Source organism: Serinus canaria, chromosome 11 (assembly GCF_022539315.1).
Source record: "Serinus canaria isolate serCan28SL12 chromosome 11, serCan2020, whole genome shotgun sequence".
NCBI classification, from domain to species: domain Eukaryota; kingdom Metazoa; phylum Chordata; class Aves; order Passeriformes; family Fringillidae; genus Serinus; species Serinus canaria.
Window position 1 is genome coordinate 8,187,880 of NC_066325.1, and position 26,783 is coordinate 8,214,662.

At 43.1% G+C, this 26,783-nt stretch overlaps 1 protein-coding gene across 7 annotated transcripts in view; it reads right to left on the minus strand.

Moving 5' to 3' along the window:
- Nucleotides 1–1,135: 1,135 nt before the first annotated feature.
- The window catches only part of ZNF423 (zinc finger protein 423), a 221,796-nt gene continuing 196,148 nt past the window's right edge, over nucleotides 1,136–26,783 (minus strand). For all 7 annotated transcript variants that reach the window (XM_030227724.2, XM_030227723.2, XM_018914570.3 and 4 more), the window contains 3 exons: nucleotides 24,250–24,381; nucleotides 22,549–22,664; nucleotides 1,136–1,775 (listed from right to left, as the gene is read on the minus strand). In XM_030227724.2, coding sequence (XP_030083584.1) covers nucleotides 1,746–1,775; nucleotides 22,549–22,664; nucleotides 24,250–24,381 — 278 coding nt within the window. In that variant the 3' untranslated portion in view covers nucleotides 1,136–1,745. The remainder of the gene's footprint in view (nucleotides 1,776–22,548; nucleotides 22,665–24,249; nucleotides 24,382–26,783) is intronic.

The window sequence follows — 26,783 nt, forward strand, 5'->3', positions numbered from 1 at the left end:
TTCAGCAGAATAAAAACCATAAAACCTTTTGTCTCAAACAGGACATTCTTTTTTAATTTTTTTTTTAACTTTCCTTAAGTTAGGACTGCTCTCGTGCTTCCTGCTGTAAAGATGACCTTACTTCAGTTGTGCCTGAAGTTGTGCTTTGATTGTAGCCTTTCCTTACTGTTCTGAAGGAACCATGTGTACAACAGGACTATCAACATCAGCAGGGATCTAAATTGCTGAAAACATGGGCTGCAGCATCAACAAGCTGTGCCCCCTTGCACTTGTAAATAAGCTCACTATATAAACTAATTTAGGCATTGACTATATGTCCATGAAAACATATTTCCAACAAAATATCACTTACATGCTCCAAGCCCAGACATGGCCCAATGACAAGCAGTTGTGCTCTAGTTCAGTGCAGCGATTTTGAAAGGCTCTGACTGTGCATGTTCCCATGCCACTGTCTTGCAAAGCCTTGTACTTTGTGGGAAAGGGTAACAACATCATTTCAGCTGTCACAAATGCTGAATATTTATGATGATCATGATTCATTTAAGCTGGAAACACCAGGAGAACTACATCTTTCTATCTTTCCAAAGGTGTCCATGGTCCTTAAAATGACTGTTTCCCTGACCTCCTTACCATAAGTTAAGTTTAAAAAGAGTAAAAGAAAGCCTGGCAATTGGCTCTGTTGGCACTTACACAGAGCTACAATACCTGGCGATCTGGGGTGGGTAAAATATGTAGCCTCCTACCATGGTCTGCAAGGCCTGATCCAACATCTGTGGATTTGTATACAATGCAGAAACTTTTTTTTGTATTGAAACAAAGAAGCACAGAGATATGGGCAAGGCAGCTGTAGGTCTGGTTCTTCTGTTCTTGCTGAAAAATTTAAAATATTAATGAGTATTATAAGCTAGCAATACCTTCTCATAGTACATGTTCTTACCTCACCTCAACCTACCGTGGAGCCAGGGAGGTACATCCAGAAGCAAACACAATACCAGGCACAGAACCATGGCTTTTGCATTCCCTCCTCCTGGGCTGCAGAGTGCTCTGTGCCAGCAGGTGAGTGATCACTGGGATTCAGCCACCCCAGGAGCAGCAGCAATGCAGGGGGCACTGACAGACAGACAAGCTCTGAGGCTAAGCTCATGTATTCCCTTTATTGAACTGTACTAGTTATTGCAATCAGATTAAGTCACATTTATAAAGCAGACCATCCAGTTGCACTGAAACCGATTATATTCATTACATAGTTTTAATCACTGTCCGGTGAACTGGCAAATCCAATCAAAGCATTAGTCTTTAATTAAAAAATTAAAAAGAAATATTCAGACAATAGCCAAGCAATCACATCACAATGCACAGTTACCTAAAATTGCAATTAAAAAGCAGTTAACAAAAAGGAAAAAAATCACACCTAATTTTTAACTATCAATATAATACAAGAAGCAACAAAGGGCAACAGCATCAAAGCAGATTTATCTAACACTATAAATTCAGTCAGAAGCAGAAGCTCTAAAGTACACTAGCTGAAGCAGGACAATAAAAAATACTGAGCATGGAATACTTTTAATCTCTTCCATTAATATTCATTTCCAGCTGCTTATAATAGCAGCGCCTCATGGCCAAATCATTAGAGTTTTACATCTGGGTTGCAAATGACACTTTGATTGGATGTAATGTTCAAATGGTCCTCCCCACTGTGCCACCGTCAAGTCTTCTGCAGAGAGGTGTCCTGTAGTGCCAGTGGCTCACTGTGCGTGCTGGCTCAATGTGTGGTTCTGGAAAGACGAAAAAAGGAGACATGCATGAGGGGCAGAATAATAGAAAGCATGCCCATACCCTCCCACTCAGTACCATTTATGCAGAGCTCAACATAAAAGCTTCTCAATTATTACAAAACAAAATGCAATAAAGAAAAAGTACTCATAAGTAACAGCTGCCAATATGACATATTTGCTTTGTTCTGACAGATCTGTTAATGCTGGCATGAACTTAGAAAAAAAAAATGGTACAAGCCAAGTATAGTCATGAAGGTTTCCTTTTTTTTTTTTGTCTCCTTTCAGTACATATAAAGAAAATGGTAACTTCATGAGCAAAAAAACTGCCTTTAGGGATTCCCTTCACTGTAACAATTAAAAAAATAAAAATCTGAATCGTGAGGGAACCCTTGCCATATTTTACTCTTTTATTCTCACTCGTACCGTGTGCAAGCACTGGCAGCAAGAGACACCAGATTGTGACACACACTTCTCAGTCCAAGAAATACTTCGGCAATAACAGCTGAACTGCCAGCTCAGGCACCAGGGTAATATTCCCAGCAGAAAAAAAGGCTGGACATGTAACCCAGAAGTTAAATCTCTTTAAAGAATATACTTTTCTCTACATATTTCTTTCAGCAGTTTAGAGACTCTTTTGTTCCCTTCTTTCCTTTTAGAAATTTGTAGTAACCTCAATGTCATCCCAGTATCTCACATCAGAGGATGCTGACCTGTCTTGCCTTTTTGTGTAGGAGCCAATAAATCGTGGAGCCAACCTCGGAAGCGTATTTTTAGAGCAGTACCGATTCACCCCCATTTTGTGTTCTGACTAAAACCCCAGTCTTACACATAAGCCTAGCTTTATTTGTATGATTATCCAATTATTTGAGGAACTAGAGAAGTGGTTCATGGTGAGGTTTTCTTGAGCTGAGTCCCCAGCATCCCCAAATATAAAAATTCATTTGTGCTATTTCAAGCCTAAGCAATTTCCCTAGTCTCCATCTGCCTAATAACAGAGCCGGGCAAGTCCGCCAGCTTGAAGAATAAGTTTTTAAACACAAAATGAATTTTGAATCTAATTATTTATTTACAGTGATGAAGCTTTAAAATAAAGTAAGATATTTTAACTTTTCATAAATCATCTGGTCCTTCTACGCTACCCACAGCTGATCACATCGTGATCAGGATAAAAGAGCAATCCCCCGCTTTATCCAGAGATGACATCTCCCTGATGGAATCGCCCGTGGAAAGAGCTGGTGGGCGGCGGGCGGTGCGGGCCGGCGGCGGTGACACCGTTTGCGGCAGAGCGGAGCGTTTCTGGCCCGTGCACTCCCAAGCCGTGACCGCCAGGTGTCAGAAGCGCTGCCGAGCTCCCGAGCCACGGCCGGAGCTCCCGAAACACGGCCGGAGCTCCCGAACCACGGCCGGAGCTCCCGAACCACGGCCGGGGCTCCCGAACCACGGCCGGAGCTCCCGGCGGCGCCGGGCCGGGCTTTGGGCTGCGCGCGGAGCCGGCCCGGGCGGCGGGAGCGGGGCAGCACCACGGATGGAGCCCTTGCGAAAGAAATCCCAGCTGGGAAATCATAAAGTCACCGTTCAGAGTAGCACCGGCCCTCTCAGACAACCCTGCCTGTGACACTGAATATGCAGAACCACAAATCAGAAATTCGTGAATTGACAGCTGGAACTGCTTTTCTTTTAGACAATTTAACACGACCAAACACAAAATTCAATGGATTTTTCCTTTAATATACATGGAAATTTTCCTGGCCTTAAGAAGGAATGACCTTTGCAGGGCTGGGTGTTATTCTCAAGTCTAACAATGACTTTATGGAGGAGGATGGATGGAGCCCTGCACACACAATAGCAGCACTGACAAGAAGCTTGCCCACTAAACCTAGCTGGGGAAGCACGGAAATGTGAAAGAATACACAGGCTCCTCTGTGCTCACACACTCCTCAGCATTTTAACAATGGCCATTCCTTGTGCACTTCATTACAGTTCTATTTTTAGGTCATCCTGAATATCAATAAAAAACCCAAAAGGTTTACCATCTTCCAATTGAAAGAAGGGCTATTCGTGGTAGACAAATCCATACTTAGTTAGGCAGTGTCATTTAAAAGATAATGCACAATCAGCACTGGATGCATGACACACAGCCTACAGTCAGGGAACATGATTTCAAACTTGTGTGGCTGCTGCATTGATTACACCAGGCAGGTCAATAAAGGAATGGTATGTGGCTCTAAATCTGATAATGAAGCTTTTATTGTGAGCCCTCCCTCCTCAAACATCAGCTAATAACATGCTCTGAACATTCCCAATACAAGAAATACACTGGGTTTGGGATCAGAATTTGTCAAAGGAACTAGCAGATTGTACTCAAATACTGCAGCAATTTAGAGTTGGGTCAGGCAGGACCTGAGAAATCAACTGTGCCATAGGGCTAGGAGTTAAAAAATTACATTTTTCTTATGCAAATCTTGATTTTTTCTTAGTATCTTGGGAATGTACAATTTATTCCCCAAGTAGCATTACTGACAATCAATATGCTGGCCAGTGCCTGGACCATGCAGTTAATAGATAGAGCCAGGTTTTACACAGGGCCTCATAAAAAGGTCTGTAATGCCAATGGACACAAGAGGCTGTGTGCTCTGCATCCTTCCCCTGCCTTTCTGAGCACATCCTGCTCAAGCCATGGACACAGATGCCAAGTCCTGCACACCCAGGTGCCAGTGAACACTGGGTGAAAGCTAAAACACCACCACTGTGTGTGTTTGAAAGTCCCATGAGAACCCCTCTGTATCCTCTGCAACCCATATAGGTTTCTCACATACTAAAATGTATTTCAAAACATGCCTTCCAAAGAAATAGTCTGGCAACTTATCTCCTATTACTAGCTATTGTCATTTCTTATCTTCTTGCTTCTACTCCCTGTGCCCCGTGCATCTGCAGCTCACTGGAATTGTGCTTTGCAGATGTCAGAAAGCATCTCACCCATTCAGGGCTTATGTCTCTTCTCTCACATGTGTGTTTTCTATATTTGACCCATGGTTTTTCAAATACCTTTATTAGGCACTTTTTTGTGTGCCCAGACACAGAAAAGTCGCCTGGCTGACTAGACTTTTGGAGTAATTGAAAGTCAAGTATTAAGAATGCCCTGTGCCTTAGTAGGAACAGTTTTGACCCCAATGGAGCCCCACTGGGCTGTTCCAGGCAGCAGAAGGAAATCATAAAGACCAGAAGGAAGCAAGTGCTTTGAAACATGTAATACCTCAGGAGTGCAGCTACCCAAGCAGCCTAAGGAAACTTCACCCACCTTTCCAGCAGGAGGGTGGGCTGGCTGAAAACAGCACGGGTGTGATTTTTCAATTCCAGAAATTAGAGTTAAAAAAAAAAAATAAAGCCTTAATGGTGGTTTCCAGAGGAAAACAGAGCAGCCACAAAAATGCAGGCCCTCCAGAAGCACTCCTGTGTGTGTGCACATGCCTAGCAGCTCCAAGGCCATCCATACACGTGCCCGTCTGGGGCCAGCAGGAGGCACGACATCATTTGGAAGCTGAACAGGAAAAATGGTTCTTCCTAGCTCCTGTTAGACCCCCTGGTTTCTGCACAGCTCACAGCTGATACCCCACTGAATACATCATTCTGAGACATTATTGCAGCTGGAAAACTCTACAGCAGCACTAAGTCACCTGTCAAGATCAAGTAAGTCACAGCTTATTTATAGGATAAGGTTGGAAAATCTCTTCTTTTCTTAATAATCATGCAAAATTCCATTAGCTATGTCAGTGGGAAAAATGCAACTACCCCAAGTCTCGGGGCTGTTGCAGTGTTTGAGCGGAATTTTCTACTGGCTGCACAATCCTCAAATGAACCATTTATGGAAGTGTCTGTGATCAAGGAACTGGGTGATGGGTTTTGCAGGAAATAAAATAATTTCAAAGAATGGTTAATTATTGTCCATGTAGATATTGATTGTTCTCCAGATCTTCCCTGGAGACACCCCCTGCCTGCCCTCTGGATGCAGATCAAGCCATTTGTGTAGGACATCCAAAATGAATATTTCTCTGGTTTTTTACATGCATGATTATGAAAACACTGGCATGACAATCTCCATTTTCAGAGCTCTGTGTCAAGAAGGAAAGCATTAGGCTTGAAAGATGATCACTTACAACAGTTCAAAGAACTTTTACTAGCTATATAAAGATCGAGAGAAAAAACACACACAAAAAGCAGCACATGATGGAGCGAAGCTCCAAGCCAGGCAGTCAAGCTGGGAGTCTCCCACACTGCAACGACACTCACTGCCAGCAAGTCACAGGTGTACTACACAGGAGCAGGTGAAAAAAATAAAATGCAACTGTGAGGGGTGTGATAATGGTTTGGGGCCATAACACATCCAGTCTACAGTGCCATTGTGCATCTGTTATGGATTTAGACATTTTCTATCAGCCATTTACAAATACACTGTCTATGTGCATGAGCACATACCCCTAAAAGACCATATGTTATACAAAGGTTGAGAAATGGCCTAACAAGGCTGTTGATACCCCACCCTCAGGTGAAATTCTTAAGCCTTCTGCAATGTTACACAGAGACTGGAACTCTGATGAAAGGCTACAAAGCCTCTCTCTCCTTCCAAAAGCCACTGAAATGAACAGAAACCATTCCTCAAATAATTTCAATAAGAATTATGGAGATAATAGATTCATGTGACAATTGGCCAACATGAAAATTAACTGTTAATTAGCCATTGAGTGACCTATTAATCCCAATATTTTTTCTCAGGCTGTGGGGGGTCCTCCAGACTCAGGTAAGAGCCCACATAGTTTCCTTCTGCCTCTCCCCACCTCTCTTCAGGTTTCTATCACCCCTTCAGGCACTGTGTGATTCTAAGCCCAGAGATCGGGGTCATGGCTGGGGACAGTGTCTCCTCCTCCCCATTCTCTCTCCTTTTCCCTTTACAGAGCAGGGCTTGGAAACAGGAGAAGCGATGCCTCCACTGACTGCCAACATGTGCAGCTTGCCAGACAAAAACTAAACCTCAGATTCAGACATTGACTTGAAGCAAAGGTTTGTGTCACATTTGAACATATATATATATATAAAGACAAAACAAAACCTCCAAATTGCTACAAACAGAAGCTAGGGTGTCTAAATATTTATGAAATACCATCTGCAGCAATCTTTTTTTAATGTTTTGCATCTTTTGAATTCAAACTGGTCCAAAAATAAATCTCTCAGCTGTTATTATTCATTACATATCCATAAGCACACACATGTATGAGCACAGGTACTATTTCCCTTTAACAGCAATCTATAAAGATAAAAATCTTTATGCCTTGACTTTATAAAAGGATTACTTTAGGCAGAGGACACAAGATGACCCTTGCTTTAGCCATTGGAGATTATGCTCTCTACAGAAAGCTATGAGCCTTAAATTGGTGCTGCTCTAATCCTAAACTGGAGAGGCATTCAAGGGATGCCATGACCCAGAAGAGCAAGAGGGAAAATAAAATTAAAAAAAAAAAGACACACTGAAGGAGGAGGGTGGGAAAGGAAAGAGAAAGTAGAAAAGAAAGCAAGGAGAGCAAGCTTGCTTTACAGGGTAAACTGTTTATTTTTATTTTTAATTTCTGGTTTCTACTTTCCCTTTGCTATCAGGCTCTAAAGAAAAATCACCTTTGCACCCCCTTGCAGTTTGTATGTGCTTATTTTTAGAACTGTTTGACAATTATCCAAGGGTCTAAGACTAACAGATGGCCTGTCTTAAAGCCTCATATGTTCACTAGTTTGCACTTCTGACAAACAGTAAATGTACTCAAGAGTGTGCCATAAACAGGGCTGAATGAATACTCAGAACACAATTTAGTTAATACACTTCATTAAAACTGATAGTGGTAACCAATGTTTCCCATAAAACCAGGTGTTAATTGCCCTTCCAGTTGTTTCAGGTAACTTATGCAGTGACATTTATATGTTTAGATCATAGTTTTTCAGGCAGCACAGTATTACTTCTTTCCTTTCCCTTGGTATTTCACCCACTACATAAAATGCTTGTAACAAGTGAACTCCAAGTTATCATGGTATGCAATAAAAAAAAAAATTGTCAGGCAAGACAGGCTCACATGTCCCTTCTTTATTTGAAGAGTCCCTTGAAATGGAGGAAGAGGCAAACGAAAGGTGGCACATCCTTTGTGAAAGGCAACGGCTGCCTGTGTTACGGCTTCCTTCATCTCTGAGCATCTGATAACTTGCCATTCGTCAGTCAGTCCCTGTGTCAGCACACTTTGAGATGGCACTTCAACAAATGCAGGTAGAAAGCTGTCCTTTACAAGTTATTGAACCAGGAAAAAAAAATCATTTTGAGTGTCTGAGAAAATATGCCTGGAGGTTTGGTGTCGGCTGAAAAGCGAAGTTGCCCGTTTCCAATGGAAATAGCTGCTTCTGAGTTACTCTGATGCTTGCACGTGATTACTCCAGGGGTAAATGCACCTTTCACTGGTGCTGGGACACAGAAACACTCATCTGTGCCGGGACTGAGCTGCCCTGGGCTTTCTGTACCCTCTGGGGAGGATGAGCAGCCTCCCTCAGTGCCTGCTCATCCGGGCACCCCTTCAGCCCCCCAGGAACCTGCCCGGCTCCTCCGCTGACCGGGACCCAGCACTTCATCTGCCCTCCGAGCGAAGGTTCGGAATGCGGAACATTAACAGGGGGGCAAAGCCGTTCCACACGTGGCTGCCCAGATGCTGACTGCTTTTCTCGATCTTTGCTCTTTTTGCTCCGCAGCTGCCGGTGCGGGTGTGCAGGGCCCGGCCGAGCCCCGCGTCCCCGCCCGGCCTTTGTTCGCACCGGGGCGGCTGCAGCCCCGCGCCGCGCCGCCTCAGCGCACTCCTTACCGCACTGCTTCTGCCCATCTCTATCGAGCCTTGCATTTTGATAGGCCTTTCTGAGTTATTCTGGTTTGAAAAAATAGCTGTCTATACGAATACCTTTCTTGGAGTTATTCTTCCCAGAGCCAGCTTCCTCATACCCACTAAGAATTATTAGATGATTCATGAATTTAATTTCTGTTCTAATTCAGGTTGTTTAGTTCTAATCAGACTTTAAACACTCACCTAACACGCTTTCCACTTTCCACTTGAGACTAATAATTTTGTATCATCGGCCTTCTAGATCTGCCGTCTCTATTCTTCTCTAAAACTCAGAATAAACCTAGTTGTGACTATTGCAAGTGAAACCCAAGCACAGCCTAAGGCTGGCATGGCCTCTTGTATTCTATTAAATGCCTCACCAAAAAGTCTATACGATTCTTCCAAAAACACTGGGTAAAATACTGAAGCACAAAAGCAAACTGAAGCCTTTGGGAAAATCTCCTTACCACAGCACTTTGGAAATAAAAAGCACTGAGGAATACATTATTAAGAGATAACCAGAGTCTTCTGTTAGAGAAACTAGCTGTAAACACACCGTGATTCACGGAGACACCCAATGAAAACAAGGAGCTAATAATACCTGTCCTGAGGGACCACACGCTCCTGAGAATTTCACTCAGAAATGCAAATTTATCAGCATCCTTGTAGTCTCCGGTATGCCATGCACAAGATCAAAAATAAGCTGAGGGAAGAACCTTACACTTCCTAAATATAAAGTGAGAGGGACAAATTACTGTTGTCAGAAGTGCACGAAACCATAATATTTTTAGAATATCTTTGCTCCTGCCTTAGCCCCAGTTACTCCCTGACTGGATTCCAGAGTCATTTCTGATCCCAAGAGCAGAAAATGGTTTGCAGGATCCCAGCACAGCGTGACAGTGGTGCTGCTTTAACCTGGGCTTGGTCAGCCCATGTATTCCTGGGAAGCTGCTCCCACAGTCACTGGGGTCACGGCCACCCCCGCTCCTCCATGCTGTGTCACAAACCCGGCATGCAGCAGCACCAATGCCTGTGCCCAGCTTTGAAGTGACCCTCCAAAGCTGTCCTTGACAATGCAAACACTCACTTTCAGTCTGTTTTCAAACCTAAGCTACAGGAACCAGAGAAAGCATCTTCTGCCCACAGGGACACTCCTTTGCCCGTGCTACACCAAAAACCCCAATGCACACCCCAGTGCTGACCTGTTTCCAATCTACTTACAGGTCCTACTCAGGGAAGCAATGTTTCAAAATAATTTTCAAGAGGTAAACCATTTTACAGGAATCTTTCCTAGGTTTTCCTCTCAAAAGCATGAAATGGTTGATTTCTTAGAAACCAATCCAAATCTTATCTCATTAATCCCTCCTTGACCTAAGGTAAATCGTATCACACAAGCCAGTTAATTGTTCACTTCTGTGAGGGCTGGAATCATCATTGTGACTCCTCTAAACACCAAATGATTTTCTGATTGGGTCTTTATTATAGGACCAGGATGGTGCCTTTTCAAAAAATACTTAGAGCAAAAGTGAAACACTTTGCATAACACCTTTAGAAGTTGGAATGCATAGGGCAAAGCTTCACTGAGGGACTGTTTCCTTGAGAATATAAATCAACAAAAGCCAGGAAACTGAGAGTTAAACCTAAAACTTGCTCTGCTGTTCTCTGGTATGGCAAGGGTCACTGAACACCATCTGATTACTTTTTGTTGTTTTTCCCCTCTGCTCTGGTGTTAAAGACAGGAATATAACAGTTTCTGCCTTAACTGTGAATTTTAATGCAAATTAACAGGGGCAGGTCTCACATTCATAACATAGGCAACATCCTCCACTGAATGATGGGAGCTGCAGCTGATCCAAGTTTCTTGGGCCAAATAAGCCAGGGTGGACATCCAGACTTGACACAAGCAGCACCTGCCTGCAGTAAGACCACAGCCCTTTGACCACTAATTCCTTTAAGAAGCAGCAACTAAAGTAAAACTCCCTCTAATGGGATACTGATCTGACAAATTGGATTGCCTTGTGTTATGGATACACTTTTCTTAGGGGCAGATAAATATTCCTGTCACATAGCACCCACACACTGCTTGTGCTGACAAAACAGCTGGTCAGTGACCTGTTGCCTTGGACATAATGGTTGCTATTGTTGGTTTCTAATTTCAAAAGGGGAATAAAAAATCCTCCAATGCAAGTAGCTCTGCTATAAAATAGCTAGGCCATAGTTACAGAACTGCTTTACATGCTGCTCCATTAGTGTAGATGCCATCAGCAGTGCAGAAGTCTGCAGACAGGGTTGTACTTAGCCCACTGCCCCAAGGAATTAACCCTGGAGGAGTCAGGAGTGTGAAAAAGCCATGCCCAATTTGTTCTCCTAAGTAAAAGGGGACAAAGCATCACCAACATGAGCCTTTTTCTCCAAGACATCATAGGACAAACCAGGAAGGCAACATTGCTATGGTATGTGTAGAAAACAACTGGGTTAAATGGGATTTTCCAGCCATTGCTACTCCATTACAACAGTGTCACCAGTCTCAGGAAAATCTGCTTTTTAAACAGCAAGATGACACATCTTAAACAATCCTGATTTCATGCGAAGACTAAGAGCATGTGCCAGCCCCAAAGGAGGACACATTTTTCAGAAGTAAATATGTTTTAAACAATCTCACTGCTCCTTTTGGAGACACAATAATGTAACACACAGATGACAGATATGCCATACACAGCCAAACCTCAATGCCCATGGCAATTTATTCAGGTTTAACTGCACAGCAGAAACAAATGATAAGGCTGGGTGGTCAGGCAGGAGCTTTCCCTCAGGGCTGGCACAGTGTGGGCACTGCTTTGGCCATTCCTGCTTGGTGCAAAGCCAAGGCAATGGGGTTCTGGGGACAGGCTCTGCATGGAGGTGACCTCTGGGTGTCCATAATGTCTGCCCAGGATGTGGCACAGAAGACACACAACACACTCTGCAGTGCATCAGCTCAAGCACAGCTGAGTGATAAGCTCAGGACTGCTGCTGCCAAATCTGGTCTAGCTCATGCAGAGCTGGGGTGACAGAGCCTCGCTGAACCCAAGCTGACCTTGCACGGAGCCAAGAGCTGTCTCTACACTGATCCCATCAGCACACACCATCTCACTCTATCATCTAGATTTTTCCAACAAGCCCCATCACCTCACTGAGGATAGACAATTTAGTATCTCATAAGTTATTCCATTAACATGAAGGGAACATTGGTGATTACTGCCCAGGTCAGATCATTGCACATGTACACCCAACCCTGCACCAAACACTCCCACCCCCTTCTCATTTTACATAAGCAGAACAGGCACAACATGAAAAGAAGCTGAATGGTTTTTCCTTTCTCCTCTGGTCAAAGGGAGGTATAAAACTACTCTCAAAATACAATGTTAAAGCAGGGTATAATTAGGCAAACAACAGTATATGATTGAATGTACTTCTCTGGAAGGAACTACAGAAGAAGCAAACAACAAGGCTGTTCCAGGCTTGCTTTCAGATCCCTGAGATGGGCTGGACTGAGAATACTGACAGCCTTCCTGACAGGAGCATGGAGGTGCAGGCAGTGACAGCCCTATACACACAGCCAGGTGCAGAAAAGCAAGTAGACCACTGACTTTCTAACAATTCCTTATCCTTTTGCTGTTCTCAGACCCAATTTTTTTCCTGGTCACTCATCATGCTTGCTCCATGCATCTGATCAGAAGAATGAGAACAGGTAAGGCAGGGAGGAATTAACAAGAGTCTCTCCTATAATCTTTAAATTTCCCCTGGGAAAACTGGCCCTTGGGATGAGGTCACAGGGCAGGACCCCTGTCCTCAGCTCTCTCCAGCAGCCAGGGCTGCTGCTCCTGCTGCCTTTCACTGGCCGAGGAGATAAACCCTAGGATTACACACTAAATTTCTTACTCTGGAAATCAGGGGTACAAACAAGGGCTTTTAAATTTCTTCATGAAATTATTTTTCAAATTCTTTCTAAGCAGTAAAAGTGATGGGGCCTCCACCAGCACCACAGCAGTAGGCAACAGCAGTACAGTATCACTCCAGGATTTCCTGTCTGGAGTCTAAGCTTCACATCTGAAATACAGCACACACACAACATTTGTATGACAGAGGAAACACAAGACGCTTGCCACACATTTATTATCTTCCTGGGGAAATGATATAGAGGACAAAAGAGACTATATTTACTCCCTCCCCAGCTGCTTTTACAATCTAATAATTTATTTCTCCTGGACATAAATTTCAGATTTAAACGAAATCCCTGAAACCTAAAGATGCCACATGGTAGAGGCTAGGGCAGTATTTCTTTCTGTTTTGGAGATGGAGAGCTTAATGCACTGCTCAGTTAAGCAGAAGCCTTAAAATTTAGGGGGGCAGGGGTGGAAAGAGACAAGCAATTAGACTGTGGCAGACCCTAGATGCAAATACAGGTGACTGTGATTACTACCTTCATACACAGAGTTAAAAATATCTGGTTATTGAAAATTATTTTCTCAGTCCACAGGGTTTTATCTAGGTTTAGGCTGAGATGTTTATTTTTTTCTGCAGCAGCTGTACTGGGGATACTTTGACAACATTTTCCTTGCATAGAAGCTATATATCATTCACATTTCTGAAAGCTGAGGCGATTTCTATGATGTAAGAAATCTCTGCAATTAGAAACAAACATATCTTTTTTCAGAAAAATAAAATGAATCTCCAAACCCTTCAAGGCAGCAACTAAGATAGCAGTGCTCTTAGGGCAAATGTAAAATTTCAGGGTATAAATTCATGTTAACTGTTACAAATATATCCATCTGTTCACAGACTAACTAGTGACTGAAACTGATGAGTCCATTGAAATGTAATTTTTGAGTCCACTAGCGTCTGTTCTCTTCTGGTAATAAAGTAAATGCTTTTCAATAACTCTGCTGCTTTTCAATGCCAATTTCCATTTAAGTAGGCTCAGGTTCTCTCTAAAAAAACCCCTAAAATTAAAATAGCAAATGCCTTTTCTTTCCAAAGGTCAAACTCAGCTTTTAAAGAACACGCAACATTTCAGCGAGGCAGAGAGGACAAAACTCCAATCAGATAAATGGGCTGTGTAATGATTGAGAACCACGGCTGCCTCAGGTTTCTGAATGGGCTGTAGCATAGAATTTGGCACAGACTGATGTTGAAGCTTATATCTCTTTTACTGCAGACAAGAAATTCACTGAAATATATAAATAATGAATGTGGCTGGGGATCTCTACTGGTACTACTGCTGGTTCTGCAAGATGCAGGAGCAGAAACATACACTGCTCCATGTTTTTGTTATCAGGGAATCCTTGCTCTCCAACAATAAACACAAAATATTTTATCTGAAATGGCTTCTGCAGCACATCCAATATAAGTTTCAGCTCTCTAGAAGTGCCAGCAAATTGCAGAAAGATAAGTTACAAAGACGTACCTAATTTGCTGTGATGAATTGTGTGCATGCTTCAGTGATCAAAACTGCAGCTGAGACCTATTATATTTAATGATCTAGACATTTCTTGTGAAAACACTCAGGCATATACTGTTATGTCTGGACAAGCATCCCCACTTCAGTCTTTCCAAGCAAACGAAGAGACTGAACTTTTAAAAGGATGCTGTACAGCACCCTAGATGAGCTCTTTAAAACTGAGGCAGATCAAGCTCACTATTCTCTTTAAATAATGCTTACACTCTGCCCTTTCCAGTGCAGCATCCCTCTTGCTTTGAAAAACAGTCAGTTCCTCTGGATGCTAGCGACACTTACAGGAGGCAACAGAGCTAGTCTGTGCTCAGACTCCAAACTCTGCTCCACAGCAGCTCCTACAGCAGGGGAAAATCAAAGGGGCTGGATCAGACATCTCTTCCCACCAGCAAAGAAAATCTCTGACAGGACATTTCAGAGAGAAAACAAAAGAAAAAAATTATTTGTCTACATGTTACACAAGCATTCTGTTTCTATTTTAAGGACTGTCCTGCTTACAAAGACATGTGCTCCCCAGCCCAGCAGGGCCAGGCAGGGGTGGCCGCTTGTGCTGTCCCTGAGGACGCTGCTCCTGCACAGCCAGCTGTGCCATGGCCACGCTCACATCCCCTGTGCTCACAGCTTATGGCCCCTGTGCTCGAGCCTCTCCACAGAGCAGCAGGAAACAGGGCTTCCTACCACCCTCCTGTGGGGACAGCCATGTCACCTTGTGAACACGTGAAGGTCTTTGGAATAAAAGGTCTGAGGTTTCCAGGGCTTTATGTCTGGCTCCTCCAAAATTGTCCAGCATGGAACAGGGTATATTATTCAACCTTGCTTTTCCAAATTCACAAAACAGAAGGAAAAAAAAATCCTCACAAAATGTGCTGATAAACTTAATTCATTTGTGGTTATAAGAACCACAGAGATCTGCAGAGAAAATCCACAGAATTTTCTTGCTATACACATCCAAGCGCTCACGCTCTCCCTCCCTGGTCAGTCTGAACCTCTTTCTATTATTCATTGTTCAACAAAACACAGCAAAACACAAACACGTGCTTTTGACTCTAGAAATAAGGATTTCAAAGTGCTGAAATTTTCATTCACCTGAGGAGCTGCTAAATACTATCACAGTGGTAATTTGTGATAGCATGGTAAAGAATGAAGAAAAGGTATTTGTTAATTGTTGACATAACAAAATTAATTTTCCATCCCTAAACTTTTTCTCATCTCTCCTGTGAGCTCTGATGCAATGTTACTGACTGGCACTGCTGAAATGCCAACTTGCATTTCTCATCCTTAATTTCTCTCTAAATGTCATTAGTAATTGTTATTGCCAGACCAGAGAGTGCAATCTGGTCTTTCTGAAAGAAAATCCATTTCTCATTTCTTCTCCTGTGCTTCCTCCTTTTGGTCAGGATGGATGTTGAACACAGCCCATGTGCTCTGCTGCCATGAGGAGGGGAATGCATTAATGTATCTGGAAGTAAAACATTCCTGCTTTATTTATTTACATATAGTATGCCTGGATCCTTATGAATATCAAATTGTATATTCAGAAGGGTCTTCAAAGCACATCTTACACAAACACTAACAAGTCTTAATTGAATAAAGCTAACAAGTAGGCAAAGGGAACACCCTTTAATGTGTGCATACAGACTCCTCTCTGGATGCTTCCATAATTTACCCTTTCTGGTGGGCAGCAATGCTGTCAAATATAAAAGCATATTATATGACTTTTCCTCTCTTTTAGTCACATGGAAAAGAAATTTTTTTTTTGTGAGATGTGTAAACTAGTCTAGCTTTGGTCTGGATTAATGTATCACCCTCATTGCCCCAAAAAGTAAAAGTGTTTTCCACCACTAAGAGGGGAGGTGAGTTTATACACCTGTGTGCAAAGGAAAACATGCCAGGTAAAAGGCTGGCTCCTTGCATATCACTATGTATTGAGCCAGAGACGTGTACAGTTATGTGCAGCACCTACAAAATTTGGTCTCTGGTACTTAGAGGCAAGTAGCACCAGGGAGGACTCTGTGTCACGACAGACCTTTAACAGATCTCCCCATAATCAGCACATCTTACACTTTCATGTCTGCATTATATTTTGTAAGGTATATAAAGGAACAAAGCTGCATTTCCCTACCCATTAACTAAAGGCATCTTATCTCAAAATAAACAGACATTTGAACATTTCCAGCCAGGAATTGTGCTTTCAATAAACACAATTGATGCATATACATTGTCTCTTGGCGGCTTACACTCCTGCCCATCTGTTGGGATGGCATGGTGCCTGCGCAAAAGTTGGTTGGACCCTTGCCCTAGGGCATAGATGACAGGCAACGACGGGTTTAGCTGGGCAGCCTGAGCAGCAGCTCCAAGTGCCATCTCTGCTGGAGGAAGCCCCGTCTGTGTGCCAGCACTGCCACATTGCAGCGACATGCCTCCTTACACTTGATCACACATGTTGACACTTGGGTGCGCTTAAGTGCATTAATGGCTAAAACGATGCCTTTCACCTGGCTCCCTGCTTTTTTTCCTCCGCTCTGCACGGCTACTGGGTTTTCTGCACATGTTAATGTGAAGTTGTGTGCACTTTGTTAGCCAGGGCCAGCCACAGAATGGCCCTAATGTTTAAGAAATGAAGGAGGGGGTTTTTGTTACAGGCCATGCTGCTCCAGTGCCAGACATATCTTCATCTCAGGTGAGAGATCTTTGTGCCTCTCACTGAAGAGACCTCACACAGGATAAAAATGCAGCAATATATTGATCAGAACCATCCTTCCAAATGAAAATGTTATTCCCTGGCACTACACCACACACAGGGCAATTCAAGATTTCTGCACCCTCCTTTGTTGCAGCAGAGGTGGCCACACAAAAGGGCCACGTGGTCTGGATTCCATGACTGTCCCAAGAGCCTCAGCAAACACCCCCTGCCTGTGTGCAGGGGAAGAAGGTGCTGCCTGACAAAACACGCAGGGGTGAGCATGAGCAGCCCCTGCTCTTACATTAACCTCAGTGGATGTCAGGCCCAGGAAACCTCTGGTACAGAACCCCAGCTGCAGCTGCTGCAGACCCAGCACCAGCCCCACGTAGTCTGCAATGGAGTTTCTTAGCTTGGGTCCCTACCAGAGCCTGTTCCTAACCCTAAATTTTCAAACAGCTATATATTCCTCCTCCTCCTCCTCCTCTGAATTTAAACACACACTGAAAATCAGAGACCTTATAGGTAAAACTCTTCCCTACTGTGAACACAGATCACAGATAAAACCTGTGGTTTTGCAGTCCATAAAGAACGTTCAGGCAGGCAGACTCAACATGATGGGTATGTGCCTACAGCACTTTTAATTTTTAATTATTGTTAGTTATAATTATCTGACTGCGTCTGAATGAAACCCAGCAATATGGCTGGAATAGATTTTGGTAGTCTTGTAATTTATTAGCTTTGTAACTACTAATAATTAAAATTTAACAATACTCCAAGCACCACAGCAACACTTTTTTAAGAAACGCTAGCCAAATCTGATAGGATAACTGACTAGTCATTTTCACAATTTTAAAGAAGGAATGACATTTAAAATATTTAAAAATTAAAAATAAAAGTAGGAAAGAAGGAAAAATAGCAGGTTTTAAAAAGCCTATCAAAACACAAAATGCAAAGATAAAAAATCTGTTTTAAAAGAAAAAAAAGGTGTGCTACTTGCAGAAAATTAATTCTACATGTGATTTTGTGTGTGCTTTGTGTGAAATTTAGAAAGAGCTTGTGTTATGTTTTCAGTAAGAAGCTCTTGATGTTTGCCATCTAAACCACACTAAGCAGCATAAGTTACATCAAGTGAAAGCACTGCCTTGAGATAGAGCCACATTTTAGGTCCCATTTGTCCTGCCATCCACACACTCTCAAGGAGAAACATTTTCTGCAACTTCCTCAAGATACCATGGAATTGCCTTTCTCTCACTGCCTGAATGGACACTGGGGCACAGAAACACTGAGATTTTACACTGCTGCAAGCACACAGGGCTGATTGGAAGAAAATTTTACTTCTACCTAAGTAAGCTTTCTTATACCCCCAGAAACTAGGTAAAGTCCATTTTTCAAATTGGAGCTGGAGATACGGCTGGGTTCAGACTTAAAATTGCTGAAGTCTTTCTTCAGTGCTCCACTGGTGGTGAAGAGAGCCCTTGGACACAGCCCTGCAGACTCGCCTGCAGGCGAGTGGCTCACAGCCAAGCCAAGGGGCTCTGGTTGCCCTCCACGCTTCAGGGGACACTGCTGTACCCAGATGGCCCCAAGGACCACTGGCATGAGCAGCTGGAGATGTGGCTCCCCATTGCCCTCCTCCCAGGGAGGCCAGCACAGGCACAGAGCAGCTCCTGTGTGTCCCCCACTGGGTCACACACAGGACCATAGGGCAGCTCACAGCAGTGCCTCTCACCTGGGCAGGTCACAGCCCTCTATGTCCTCTGTCCTATGGTCTGATGTGGCACATCTACCATCAAGCTGACATTAAAAGCAGACTTAAAAAGAGAAAACCTGCTTAGGGCTTGATCTGCTGTAATCAGCAGAAAGAATCCCAAGGACTTTGATGTGGACCAAATCAAGCCCCTGGAGGACATTCATGGTAAATCATTATTAATATAATGAGTGCAATTTCTGTGCAGCAGCTCATTCCTGTTTATGGATATACGAAAATTACTAGCTTTTCACATAAAATAAAACGAGAGGGGAGACAGACCACAGTGCTAGCCAATGAGCCATAGTAGCTCCTTTTGATATGTGTACATTTAAAAAACTGGGCATTTCAAATGACAGCACATTCCTCCAGTGAAGCTGTCTTAATTTAGTGGTTTGACATATCTCCAAATCTGAGCAGAAAAGAAAGCCCTTTATTCATATCAGGCAATAAAACACCTGAACACCTGTGCTAGGAAAGACCTGGCAGGTACCCTGCTCCCTTGGTACCTGGATTATTTGTGCATTGTTTATTACATCCCTTGCCTTAGTTTTCATCAATTGTAATCATTTAGGAGGAAAGAGTATGATTAACAGTACACAAGCAAACAGCAGGAATTAATCCTTTAAATACAAATACTTCTCTGGTTATGTGATGGCTCCTTGGAAAAGCAGTGTGGCAAAAGGGTACACACAAAAATCCTCCTCAAGTTTTCTCTGAAAACAACTGCTCAGTCACGATTCACTTAGTACAATTTTCAATGCAAACACCTGAAGAGGGATCTCTCCTTGCTGTGAATCACACCACAAATATAACTCCCAGCACCCATTATGTGTCATCATTTCCGACTCATCTTTGGGGCTGGCAGGGTTCCCTGCTACATTTTTAATAGCAAACATAAAATTTCACCTGTCAAAGAGCAAACTCATCTGCCACATTCAAGTGCCCATGGCTGCAGATGCCTCTGAGGAGCTGGACCAGCAGCTCCCAGCACAGCTCCTGGAGATGGGGATCTGTCTGCAAGGGCTCCTTCTGCCCTACATGTGAGGAAACCCCAACCCTCCACCTCTACACTTGTTTCAGTGAACATGTTTCAGTGGGGGGAATGAAATGCCATAGCCTTGGTGTTTTATATATGAGCTATAAATTCGCCCTTTTTCCAGGAGAATTTCATGATATTCACAGCTGTCAATTGTACAAAGTGAGGATGTGAAACACACAGAGCTGCCAGCCTTTCCTCCTCTGCCCTAAGGGTGTGTGGGGTTATCACACATATTCTTTCCTTTGTGCTTCATGCTTAACCTTCCCATGTTTCCTTCCTTATTTCCAGTGAGATAATGCAAGCAGTTAAGTAGCATTCTGTTTTCTTTTCTGGTGGCAATATCATCAAAGTAACATCACTGACTCATTGCTCCAGATTCTCACCAAAATTCCCACCGTTTAGAAAGCAAGTTCAGTTCCTTGGAGCGTTCCTAAGCCTTGGTTTTACAGCTCCATCAGATGGTGTAAACTTCAAAGCAAAAACCTATATTAAAATACAACTACTAGTTCAGCAGCACAAAGAGGGGTTGACCACTTCCAGAGCATTAAGCTACCAAAGTGGTATCTGCACCAGCCACTAGAGGTATATTTACAGCAGCATTTACAGTTTCTCATCACATGGCACACACATTGTTTAAAAGAAATGTTCAAAAATCAGCAGGGCTAGTTCCTGCCAGTCTGTGACATCTCTAAAAGTTACCTTTTCCCTTTGCTGCCTGTCATTTTCCCCACCTTCCATGTTTTTCCTGCTTTTTTACAAGCACCCCACTCTGAATTTCTTCTTGAAATAGTTGAATGCTCAATCTTTTAAAACGTATTTTCAATGGTTTCACTTGAAAATACAAAGAAGGAAAACAGTGCGTAGGTTCAGGTTTTGATACCAGTTATTTCATGCCGGTAGGAAAGCAAGTTCAGAACTGAACAGTCAAATCCATCAAGCAGAACCCCTTGATGGAGGCTGATTTGCCCACATAAGATAATTGCACAGTTAAATACACTGAAAGGTTTATGCAGATTTAACCCTAAGTAGCAGTTGAACAACTGGTTCACTAAAATAATACTAAATCTTCATTACTCAACAAAAATATAACCAACAGTTGAGGAATTTAGAGCAGGCAGCTTACACACCAGAAACTAATGAGATAATCACGCCAAGGCAAACTGGTTCAAAAGTCTTACACATTTCTAACTGATTTATACACACATTTTGTGTCCTCCTTGGCTCCAATATTTGCGTTAGTAAATTCCCTGGCATAAAGTAAACACACATTTCTGAGTCACCACTGAAATAAAGACTAAAACTGTGCAGCTAAGTACTGCATTTTCATTCAGCCAACATAATTCAAAACTACTCATGTAATTATTATGAATTATTATAAGCAGAAAAATTTTGAGTGCAGAAAAATCCTGCATAAAAACTGAAAAAATACAATCCTAATTTATATGATTAAAGCTGACATTTGCAGCAATTGTGCAATGCACAAAACTTCAGAATTGAAACACTATGTAATTAAAATCTGTAATTGCAAAAAACAGGCTGCTTAGACTATAATTTAACCAGGTTCTCTTTATTTGATCATCTGATTCTAAAGGTTAATGCAGTGGCCTAGGAAGCCAGTGTTCCCATTTTAATTGTGCTGGCATTTTGACCAAACACCACTTTTAGGAGATATGGGAGGGAAAAATCAAAGCCGTCTTTGCAAGCCACTGCTGCCTTCATGAAACGTTCATAGTGAGAACACACAAACCCAAAATCTGCTGACTTTATTAAAATATTAACAAGGTATAGTTAAAACTTTTGTACACTTATGCAAATCAGGTCGCTAGAACAAGGGAAAGGCGGGATCCCCTGGGAGAAAAAAAATATAAAATCAACAAAGTGAAAAGATCAGCCATCCTTCCACAGCATGACAGCACAACACAAGAGGCAGCAGCTTGGGAATTCAGCAAGATAAATAAAAACCCTCCAAAGTTTAAGTAAATTGTGGTTTATAAAGCTAATACATTTAAATGAGGCATATGGTACCATTCTATAAAAAGCCTGCCTTTCCCAGGGGATGGGAGGGTTGGCTTTGGTGGCCATGCTGCACAGGTGAGATGGGTGGGCACCTCCCCACGAGCTCTCTGCCAGGGCAGGCTCTGGGCTCCACTGCCCAAGAGGAACCCTGCACACACACATGGACCTTCAGTGTCTCTGTGGGTTCAGCACCAAGGCTATTGGTGGGGTTTAACCCCCACCCTCCCTGCTCCAAGGAGACCTCTGGGGCCAGGGCTCCAAGCGTGGCTGCAGCAGCGTGCCCAGGTCAGGGTCCAGTCCCTGCAGAAGGATTTGTGCCCCTGGGAATGGGAGTTAGCACTGGCTCTGTGGAGGCTATAACTGCTGTGGCTGCCAGGGAAAGTGGGGTGTGAGGCCTGGTGTGCAGAGCTCAGCCTGGCAACGTGCTGCTGCCTGGGAGGTGCCTCTACCTGAGCATCACGTCGAGCTGCACCCACGTTTTCTCATACCTCAGCAGGGAAAATTCCTTTACTTATGATTTAGCAGCAGGGATGGGGCAGCTACCATTTGCTTAGTCTTTGTATGTTAATCAGTCCCTAAATTATTAATGGAGAAAAAGAAATTATTTACAAGGTGATTGACGTAGACATGTAAGAATGTAGCAACACTACTGTCAAGAGAAATACTCATAAATCATGATATCTGTCTTGTCTTATTTATTTATTTATTCCAGCCATGCTCAGAGACCTTTTTCTCCTCCAGGCACCCAAGGAGGCAGGAGGAGACTGAGACACTGTTTAAGGCTAGAAGAGACCATACCAAGGTTAGGCACCTTTTCTAAATGCTGCACAAGGGTGACAGTTGCACAGAGAAATCAACAGTTTTAGCTTTGTTTTTACTCCTGTTGTAAACATACCTGAAGCTCTGTTTGAAAGAAGAACTTCTGTGGGCACTGGGAACAGTCATAAATTTTGTCTTCCTGCCCGTGCACTGCAAAGATGTGCTGCTGCAGTTTGTTTGCCTGTACAAAAACTGAAACAACACAGAACAGTTAGCTGAGATTGCTTCATATAAGGCAGCTCGTCTCAAACTGCACTTCAGAGTCTCTGCAACTGTAAAAGGTCCAAGGATATCTGCCAGAGAAGTGCTGATACACTTGGTTCAGCAGAATTTCCTTACAAGTAGTCAATTTAGAGTCTCCAGGCTGACAGTCAGCTTACTTCTAACAGACTTTACATCCTGTATGGATTTTTGATATTTCACATAAAGCTAACGCTGTCCACAGGTAACTGGAAGAGCTCAGCCATCAGACCAAAGAGAGGACGTCACTGCTCCCATGGGGAGCCCTGGGCCCCTGGCAGGTGCATCAGATGCATTTTTAATGCAGGACAACTGAGCCAGGAGAAGCCTAGATGGCTGGTCTGGAAGACACGTGGCCCAGAACAGCATTTCTGGCAGAAATGTGAATCTGAAAGGGCAGGCTTGCCACAATTTTTAGATCTTTTAAATAGGTTGTCCATTCAGTATAAAAGAAAAACATTATTGTTTAACATCACAAATATCACAGCATCTGCATTATGATTCTGGATTGACAATTATTCTGATTTTACTGAGGGAAATTTTGAAGTAGAACATATTTAACCACAGCTTTAGCTGGTTAAAAGTATATCTATATTTGATTTAATTTTTGTGTCACTTTACATGAATGGTCATCTGTAGGTGAAAATGGCTTCTTCAGCAGAATTTAACAAATGCATCCAAAATTTTTTACAGCACATTTCAGAAATATTTATTAACTCCAAGCTCACACAAAAAGCACTTTCTCAAATGGTGGGTCAAACCCTAAAGAATGTAGGTTCACCTTATTCCCACCAAAGTTAAAGGAATAGCAGGTCCTGCCATGCCCCTTTACTGACAGCAGGCCCACAGTGACACCTACACCATCCTTATCTCTCACACAGATTGGAAATGCAGATGTTAACTACTGTGTTGAAGAGAGTATAAAAGGCAGCCTTCAGCATGCACCCTGCAGATCCTGGAAAAGCAAGAATCACCCATGATCATTTGTACTGATCAGACAGCTTAAATGATCTACAGAGAAGAAATACCTAGGAGGCTCTCAGACAGAATTTAGAAATGTACCGCTGTAAGAAAACTGGGTTTAAAAAAAACCTCTGAGAGAGCACCTGGCAAAACCATAGAGTTGTACAATTTGGTCTTATCAAACCTTTACTCCCCTTTACTGAGCACTGTAAGCAGACCATGAACCACCTGGCCTTTAGAGAGTCCTTGCTAGAGCTTGCAAGAGCAGGTCCATCCTTTGCAAGTCCTGCCCTTGGAGACACACAGCACCTGTGAGTCACAAGGCAAAATGTACCTGTTTGGAGGCATGGGGGCCATGCAGAGCCTGCTGCATGTGGCAGTGCTGCTCCGTGTCAGACGCCGCAGAGCTGCTCGGCAGAGCGAGCCCCAGCTCCAGACAGAGGGTATTTGAACATTTGCAAGCACAGTATTTCTTTTTCCCAGGGAAAGGAATACAGTATTTTACAAATCCCCCGAGTGTCATTTCTGGATCTAGCCATGCACGCTGAGGCTTGTCTTGGCCTCCCTGTCTTACCTGTGAAACAAACAGGGCATTTGAATGTGCCTCCCATCCCCTCAAAGCTGTGCTCAATCAGGTGACACAGGAGCTTTGCCGGAGAGTCAAACATCTGGTTACACAGCTTGCACTCATGATTGATGCCTTCCTCTGCAAGGTTCAAATGATACAACTTGTTAGTGACACAGCAGATTAGCGTTGGGGAGCAGCAGCAGCCAGCGGGGCAGGCCCGTGCCGGGCACTGGGCCCCCAGGAGCCCCAGCCCCAGAGCAGGAGCAGCCGCTGGCGCTCAGGGCTGCACCCCCACACCCCGGCTGGGCGCCATCCAGCGCAGCTCCCAACAGCCACAAAGGGACGGCAGCCCTGCCCTGGGTGCAGGGATTAAAGAGTCAAACAGAGTTTCAAAGTGCTTTAATAGTGTGAATTCAGCCACCAGAGCTGACAGAGGGCTGAAGTGATGTCTTCACCTCAGAGTACACTGCAAACATACTGGGAAGGAAAGAAGTGTTGGAGAATTGCAGGAGCTGAGAGTAGAGTGTCAGTGTAAATTTCTTGGTATATCTTGGCTTTTTACAAGGTGTAAAGAAACCACGGAAGGTATTTAAATGTAATTTGATAGCAGAATTTCCTTGTCATATATATTCAGTATTGAATACACAGAGCCCATTTTAGATGTGTCTATATTCTAACTGAACTCAGTGAAAGAGCAATAATTATTACCCTTGGTTCAAGCCTACCACTTTTTCAAGATGATATGCCTCTGTTTTTACTGAAGTTTGTAGTTCTGGATGCAGTTGAGCTCTTTTTTTTGAGGTACTGAAATCATATTAAAGCAATTTGCATACATAAAAGTAAACAATGCTTTGGTTTTCTTGAAGGGAGGGAGGGATTTGCAGAATTTTAGAAAATATAGCATATGGTTTATAAAAATCAGAAACTACTTAATAGGTTTTAATACTGTGGCTGGTTTCTGCAAATAACTCCCTGAAAATGTGTCTTTCCTTCACTGCGGCAGCACATGAACTTTTAATGAAAACATATTTTAAAACCTAAATAAATTCTTTCTTTTATTCTAAACTCAACTTTATTTTTACATCCTCAATATAAATGACTATTAATTTTTAGTTCCAAGATTGCTAAGAAATTACTACATTACCCCATTAACTAATCCTTGCCAAATACATTTGGCTCTTACAAATAACGTGAGCCCTCATGAGCTTTACTTACAGTTGCTTCAAATCAGCTTTTTCTATCTTTAAAGGGGCTAAAGAGAAGGAAAGTATTGCTTGCTATGAAGCCTTTGGTACTATCAGGATCCCAAGGCCCCTGCACAAGGCTTGGACAGTGGGAGCTGCCCATGCTGTCCCTGGAACCCCTGTGGCAGTGGGTGCCCACAGTGAGTGCTGCACCAGAGCTGCCTGGGGAATGGGGAGGCAGCGTGGGGACAAGTAAACAGGTGGGCTGGGAAGGAGATAAAAAGAGAAAAGGAAAGAGCCAGGAACAGAAAGATGAAAGGGCTGGTAGCTCCATGGCAGCAGCTCTATGAACTCCCTTGGGAGCCACAGGCAGGGACTGGGATATTTCTAGGACGCGACGAGGTTCGCAATGCTCTGCTCGCGCAGCCTCCACGGGCGGGCACACTGCCCTCTCCAGTGTGTACATCTCCAAACAAGGCCCTCTCCCCTCACTGTGCCTAAGGCTGCATTCTCCCATCAGACCCTTGCCTGAAAAGTTCTGTCTTTGTGTGAATTTTGCAACCTGCTCCAGAGGGGAGAAGAGATGGGAAGGGACATGAGCCTCATGCTGAGCATGCCCAGCCACACTGCTGTGTACAGCAACCAAATGCTGCAATAAACCCACAGAGGACAAAGCAGGAACTGGGGGGAATGGAACAAATGCCTGCTACGAATAAATCAGAGAAATCATGTTTGACATTAATTTTCTACCCTCTACATACTGGGTGTTTGGAAAACAGTGATTCATGTACAGCCTATGGTCCTGTGTGAGCACATGTGTTCATAAATACAGAGAGACACATACTGATGACTAGACTGCTGCTCCTTTTCCAGCCTAAATATCTACAATTTGAGTAAAACTAAAAAAAAACCAAAAAACCACCAATGCTCAGCATTTCAGTTAAAGAATATTCTTACAAGCTTGGTATGTTTAATTAGGTAACAGAGATTGTGTATTTTCTTGGCTGATCCCTGCAGTATTTTAAATAGTTAAACCCATAACAAACAAACCAAAACTAGAATGAAAAATAATAAAACATAATGGGTTCCTGCAGATCTGGAAATTTATCCCACTCGAGGCAAGACCTTTTGATTTGCAAATCCACTTCTGAATTATAAGGCCTTCTCCTCACCGGTGGGGGTTTTTATTCCACTCCCACAGGAGTCCATTATGTATTTCTTGTGTCTATAAAACCATCCAGAAAGAAAAAAAGAGGGAAAAAGTACCATGGTTAGCATGACAAACGTTTCTCTTTTCATGCATGTGTATTCAAAATATGAAAATGCCCAAAGATATAGATAGAATTGCTGCTATAA